Raw genomic sequence first — 7134 nt, 5'->3', positions numbered from 1 at the left:
TAAACTTGAAAAATAAAAAAAATTTATTTAATCTCTTTTTTATCTTTCGTTTTGGATTAATTATTGTTTTTCACAATTAGTTATATTTTCCCTAATTTTTTTCACTCTTCAAACTCGTCGTTTATTCCTTTTTTATCTTTGTTTGTTTGGTAACGACATGTATTGGTTGTCGACTGATAGTAATCTTTATTTTTCCTTTATTTTCATTTAACAATAAACGTTCGTATCTTTGATATCTACGATGTTCAAACTCAATACCTCAAGAGATAACAACAAATTATTTAATCACTAAATTTACTTGATTTGTACTTAAATATTAAATATATAATATTTTTTAAATTCAAATATCAAATAAGATTAAAAAGTATAAATATTACGTCAAAAAATATAAAATATAAATATCAATCTTTGGTATTTTTTTTCATATTTAAGAGAAGATAACTTTGCATGTAAAAGTTAAAAAAAAAAAACCCACCGAAGGCAGCCCCCACATTACCATTTACCAGTGTTTACCTTCCTAAAAAAAATGAATACGATAAGTTTTACCGACGGTCTTAATATATAATTAAAGAAAAATATTATCAACTTTATTATTATTATTTTTAAATAAAATTAATAAAAAATTATTTAAAATATTATTATTTTTATCGATTTTATTATTATTAGGTATTTGATTAAGTTTAATAATATATATAATAAAATACTATCTAAAATATTATTTATTCTATCAGATATATTACCAAAATCGGTAAAACATTCAATAATAAAAAAATTGATAAAAATAATAATATTTTCGATAAATTTTTATTAATTTTATTAAAAAAAATAATAACAAAACCGATAATTTATTTCCGCTCTCAGCCCCACTCCGACTTCGATTTCCCCTCCTCCTCCGCCGCCGCCACCTCCTCCTGTTTTGCCTTATCTACCATCCCCAGATCCCCCACCTTTCTCTCTGTCGACGAGTCCAAAACCAAGAAGCCTCACCTCTATCTTTTGGCCACCTATTACATTTCCGGCTTCGGACTCTTCAAGTCTCCGTGCCTCTGCCTCTCTCTCTGCCTAATTTTCATCGTTTTCGGGCTATTCTCTTTGCTGCTGAACTCTCGCTCCTTCGTTTGCCTTTCGACTTATGACCCGATCTCTCGGGTTAGTCTATTCGGTATCGATGGTGTTCACTCCGATTTTCGGATCCCTTGGCGTTCCTTGGTGTAAGTTTTGCTTTACTCTGATGTATTTTTGGGTTTTAGATCGGATCTGCAATCTTTCTTTCTTTGTTTCTATGCTGCCTTCATTTTGCATTAGCTGAATGCTGTAGCCGATAGGTCGCATTGCTGCATTTTCCATTTTCTTTGGCGTTTCTTAATTGATTATTAGATCAGAGGCTTGTTTATTTATATTAAAATGTTCAATAATTCTTCTCGATTGTAATTATAAAACTGAAAATTTTGATTCTACAATTAAATCTTTTATCTTTAATGCATTTATCCAAAGCTTAAATATAAAGATTAGGTCTTTTCCTAAAAGCTTAAGCTTCTGAGTTAATTTTTCATGCAACTATCTCTTTAGTGTATTTGATTTCTTGATGAAATATTCACCGGACGGTATAAAGGAAGCGGGTAGACAATTTTGAATTTCGTCTCCTCTTTTGACAAAATTTGGCTAAAACTTCACATTTCATTGAAAGACCGTTAAGAATTAATTTGAATATGCTCTTCTTGACTCTTAAATCTGTTTTTAGGTTCATAAGAGATTCGGCCTTGTTTTATTGATTGTTGTTGTCTTGTTGATTAACGAGAAGTCAAGAACTAATCCTCAATTTCCTTGTGGTCAATTGTTATATCATATGCATTTTAATTGCTCATTTCAAAATTGAGGCCACTTGCTTTACTTTTATGAACATTTCGCCTCTTAAATTTGCAAACTTGGTTATCCTCCTTTGCTTGTTTTGTGGAAGTTCTTCATGGTGTTAAAGATGGGAATTTTTTTAAGGTGGAACTTGATTAGACTTTTTATTTAACTATTTTATTTCTTGCTAAAGACCCAATTGCGTGTTAAATTCTTAACTCGCATGGTTTGTGCCCATTTAATTTGTATCCTTGGCAAAAGGCAGATCGAAACATGGAAAAACAGTTGAATGGACATCCAAAGATTTAATCAGTGGCTTGGAGGAGTTTGTACCAATATATGAAATGCGACCAATCAAAAACAACATGTATGGGATGGATGATTTTGACCACAGCTTTGGGCTTTGGTTCATTGCCCGGTGGCTAAAACCGGATATAATGATTGAGAGTGGTGCATTCAAGGGACATTCCACTTGGGTTCTGCGGCAAGCAATGCCTGACACACCAATTATCTCGATCACACCTCGGCATCCCGAGAAGTACTTGAAAAAGGGACCTGCTTATGTTGATGAAAATTGCACATACTTTGCTGGAAAATATTTTATGGATTTTGGAAGTGTTAATTGGGAGGAGGCGCTAAAGGTTCGTGGAATTTCTGATTTCAGCCGGGTTCTTGTCTTCTTTGATGACCATCAAAATGAACTGAAAAGGTACTTAATGCATCCATGCAATGATGATCTTTTCCCTCAACAAGTTGTAGGTTATTCATGAGCTGATTGAAGGTTACTTAATGTATTGGTTTTTACCTTTAGTAATTTTGACTTTCGAGTTGTTGTGCCTATTCCGTTAAGATGTGCTCTCATGAACAGGCTAAAGCAGGCATTGAAAGCTGGCTTTCGTCATCTTGTTTTTGAAGACAATTATGATACAGGGACAAGATATCATTACTCATTGAGGCAGATTTGTGACCAGTTCTACATAAGAGGTAGATGCTCCTTCCACACCTTTTTTTCCCTTTAATTCCTTTCTCAGTTTATGAGTGTCCCCCCTCTTTTGCCATGCTTTTGACCCATATTCACTTTTATCTTCTTTTATTTTGTCTGTAATTTATATCCTTGACTTTCATATGCTCCCTCATTTTTCGATATCTTCAAATTTTGCTTTCTGAAGTTGTTTTTGTTCCATACCTGATAACGAGCTTTGTTTATTCAGGAGGTGGCCATAGCTGCTTTAGGGACAGCGATGAAGCCAGAATTCGACCCAAAAGAAAGAAATTCTGGGAGAAGGCTGTGGATATAGATGAACTTTGTGGGCCACATGAAGCATGGTGGGGTGTTAGAGGGGAGATGCGGGATAACTTTAACCACAATAAGACCATAATCTCTTATGGCGAACATTTTCAAAACAGCAGGTTTGTTGAATCGATTCTTGATGTTTATTGGGAGCTGCCACCAACGGCTGGTCCATCTCTCACCCACCAAAGTCGATATGATCCCGGCCGTGCACCTCCTCCTATTGTTGAAGATGGCCGATACCGCTTGTTTCAACGGCTCGGTTTAGATAGGCTGGAGAGATCTGTATTTAATGGATACACACAGATGGTATATCTGCAAATTTCAAAACCTGAATCTTGAAAGTATCCGGGATCAGATCTGATTTAACTTCAGTAGATGAAACATGTGCCAATATTTTCATTCATTCATAGCAAGTTATGATGATTTTCTTAATTTTTTTCAGAAAAATGCTGTCCTAAAATTTTAGGATCATACACTAAGATGTCTTTCCAATGTAATTTACTGATGAGATGATCAATGTTTTTCACTTCTCATAAAAGACTTGTTAATTTGTCCTAATGAGAAAGTAATGTTTGAAATTGTGTAGCTTTTTCCTCAAACAAGAATCTCATTCCCAGCATTTGTGACCCGAGCTAAGCTTTAGATTCACAACTCAACGTATTCTTAATTTTTCTAATTATAAATATGCTTATTCATTTATTTATATGTTAAAAGGTAAAACACACTTCATCTTGTTTAATTATAAACGCATTATTCAATTAAAATACTATTATAAATAGATCATTGATTAGACATAATCGGTATAATAATAATTTTAATCTTCAAAATTTATACAATCTATTATTTTGGTTTTAATTAAAAATATTTCAATTGGTTTAACCCCTTATATTTAAATTTTCTATCATTTGATTCTTTATTCTTCTAATTTGTTTATTCTTCTCCCAAAAATATTATTGTACTTTTATGGGTTCTTTTTAAATAACAATTTAACAATAACTTGTTGTCTTATAAACGATGCATTGATTTGATGGAGTCACTTGATTTGACAATATCATTAAAAAAACAAAATTGATGATAATTTTAAATATGAATGATTGAATTATTTTGAATTAAAATAAAATCGGTAGAAATTATAAGTTTTGAAATTAAAAATATTATTATACGAATCACATTAGAATTTTTTTTACTTTTAAAAATAGAGTGACATGCTTATAACATTTTTTAATTAAATAATTTGTTTATAATTTTAAAATAATAGTTTATTTGTGATCAAACATATAATTAAGTGATATGTTTTACCATCCGTTAAACATAATCCTAAATACATCAAACTAAAGATATCTCACATCTGTATAATTTAGGGGTTTTGAACCCTTTAAAATTTCTTCTTAGTAATGAATGCATAAATTTATATGTCAGGACGTGCGAACATATGAAATTATATTAGAAATATAAGAGTGCGAAATTATAAAATTTCAGAGATTGTAAAATTAAATTATTAGTAAAAAATACAAAAAGAATACATAAATTATATAACAATTTAAAATTTTTAGAGAGTTCGATGGCACTTTCCAACAACCTCGATTCATCTCTGTTACTATAGTTCTTGCGCATCTCCATGGCCCCTGTAGCTGGTACCTTTCGTAATCCTTATTCTCCTACATGAATCGGTGAACATCCTGAGCAACAAACATAAATAGAATACTATCAAATATATGAATAATTACGTATATATAAAATATTATACTATTAATTGAAACTTAGTTCAATTAACATCATTATTTTTATATACGGAAGGACGTAGATTAAAGGAAAGCTTACTGCCACGGAACATCGCCGACAAGCATCCGATCACCCTCGTTGTCTTCATATGTGAGCACATATTCGGATATGGTGAAACAGCTGAACATCTTCTCCAAAGCTGAAGAGAGTTCCATGTAGTTTTTGCAAGTCTTCAGGTCCACCTTTCTCAGGTATGGTGCTCCATCCATGCTCACCTTTACATACAGGCAATCGGCGGTAGCCTCATTGCTGGCTGAATTAGGGGCCATTGTATTCTTCCGCAATGATCGAACCGGTGGCCATCCTACCACCAGTTCCCTGTTTCACAAATCCTGCTCAATAAATTGAAAAATAATCCCCCCAAAAAGAAGGCTTTGAAGATTAACATACCTTGCACCTGAAGGAACACCATCCACCTCTTTAATGGAAGCAGGTTTAGCCAACTCAACATCAGATTCACCATTCATAGAGAAAATCCGTTTCTCATTAGGCCCATCAATGGCATCCGAGAAAACAGCAAAACCATTACTTTTACCATTGCTCTCTAAATCTTTGCCAAAAAGGCAGATTTTTCTGCGAGGAGCGTGAGAACCTGGTAACCCAAGACTCAGCTCAGTTTCTTTCAGATTGAGAGAAGAATCATCGGTTGTTTTTCTGGTTTTGTCTTCAATGAACTGAAATGAAGGGGAGGAAGAAGATAATATCTTCTCAGAGCTTCTTTCTAAAGGTGTAGACATCAGAGTTTGAAACACTCGAGATGTGCAGAAACTGTCTGGTTAGGCTATAGGAAGAGCTGGATATTCATGATGTAGAAAAATAAGCTTCTTTGGCCCTTAATGTAAGCAACAATATATATACATACACATACACATACATATACTGGATATATTCAAATTTGTTTTAGTTGTACATTGTATCATGTCTTAATTATCCTTACGTTCTCTCCATCAATCTTTTCTCGGTGTTGTTTCTTTCAATGAACAGTGATGCATTTCAGTTTGTTTATGAAGCATATGGAATTCATTTTGAATTCCTCAAATTGTCACCACTATCTCTAAAATGACTAATCGATTTCTTTTTTGTTGATCTAAAACAATAGTACGGACGAGAAGTTAGTCAAAACGAACCCAAACTTGGGAGGATTCTAAACTGTATCAAGTACAGGTACTGCGTGCATCAGCAGAAGTTATGGACTTAGTCTTGGTTTCATGGGGGAAAAATCAAACAGTTAGGTTATAGTTCATGGGGGAACTGAACCAAGACATAAAAGGTACCATCTTTACCAAACAACAAACAGGGAAATTTTGGCACATATTTTCTGGTTTTTTCAGCGATGGCCGGGTTTCTTCTCAACCCACTGAATCAATACATAAAAGGTACCATCTTTACCATGATAACCTCTTGCATATGTGTACATCTTCCCTTGTAAAAAACCTGTTGAACAGAACATTGTTTTCATCCCATGTAGCGGAATGAAATCTTCCACATACAATGGGGTTATTAGGAGCATCAACACAGGTACATAACAATTGTTAAACTCCCCATTTGTCAACATGCATTAGGACTAAAATGTGTATCAAACAAATCCAAACCCATTGGATCATATTTTATACTAATGAATACACCACAGTCTTTCACCTGGAGAATGCTGCTCCATATGCCATATGCTCTATCACCAAATCTAAACCCGCCGAATCTTTTGCGCAAATAATCATGTATCCGGAACTTCCGTCAGAAACCGTTCCCAGAAAAGGTATAATCCACCGTCACTGCTTCTACCTGAGGCCCCATCGGGCTCTGGTGGACTAGCATGCTCCCACTTTTGAGCAAAACCAGAAGACGGTGGAAGAGGATAATAAGCAGAGGCAGTTAGCTCAGGGGATCGATGAGTTAAAATCTGCGGAATAATAGATTAAAATGTGTTTAAAAACAAGACCAACAATTCATATTTTTTTATATGAACAAGGAAAGATTTGTAAAAAAAAAAATAGCACATTGTAAAATAATATTTTTTTATGATGTTGTCGAATGAGTATACGATGAATATCATTAAATTAATTTATAAAATGTTAAATTATAAAGTACTAAATATATAATTAAAAATTAATTAAAAATCTAAATATAATTTAATTAAAATACAATATTTCTAAAATATTAGTTTTAAGGTAAACTATATCATTGATCTCTTAACTATTTACCCATTTTACTTT

At 33.1% G+C, this 7134-nt stretch overlaps 1 protein-coding gene and 1 pseudogene across 1 annotated transcript; one reads left to right on the top strand and one right to left on the bottom strand.

The window, feature by feature from the left end:
- The first annotated feature begins 857 nt into the window (after positions 1–857).
- Positions 858–3596, top strand: LOC120125207. The gene is made up of 4 exons (XM_039143689.1): positions 858–1211; positions 2114–2557; positions 2717–2832; positions 3060–3596. The coding sequence occupies exons 2-4, from the start codon at positions 2193–2195 to the stop codon at positions 3479–3481; spliced, it is 903 nt and encodes a 300-aa protein (XP_038999620.1). The 5' UTR covers positions 858–1211; positions 2114–2192; the 3' UTR covers positions 3482–3596.
- Positions 3597–4739: 1143 nt separating this feature from the next.
- LOC120125353 lies at positions 4740–5661 on the bottom strand (annotated as a pseudogene).
- Between the last annotated feature and the right edge of the window lie 1473 nt (positions 5662–7134).

The sequence above is a fragment of the Hibiscus syriacus genome, unplaced genomic scaffold, assembly GCF_006381635.1.
Source record: "Hibiscus syriacus cultivar Baekdansim isolate YM2019G1 unplaced genomic scaffold, ASM638163v2 tig00110430_pilon, whole genome shotgun sequence".
Lineage (NCBI taxonomy): Eukaryota > Viridiplantae > Streptophyta > Magnoliopsida > Malvales > Malvaceae > Hibiscus > Hibiscus syriacus.
The sequence above is the reverse complement of the archived record's forward strand: the minus strand, read 5'-3'. Positions and strand labels throughout refer to the sequence as shown.

Coding starts and splice junctions, on each gene's coding strand:
- LOC120125207 (XM_039143689.1), top strand. CDS start 2,193: ATGCGACCAATCAAAAACAACATGTATGGGATGGATGATTTTGACCAC. Junction 2,558..2,716: donor CATCAAAATGAACTGAAAAG/GTACTTAATGCA, acceptor TCTCATGAACAG/GCTAAAGCAGGCATTGAAAG. Junction 2,833..3,059: donor TGACCAGTTCTACATAAGAG/GTAGATGCTCCT, acceptor TTGTTTATTCAG/GAGGTGGCCATAGCTGCTTT.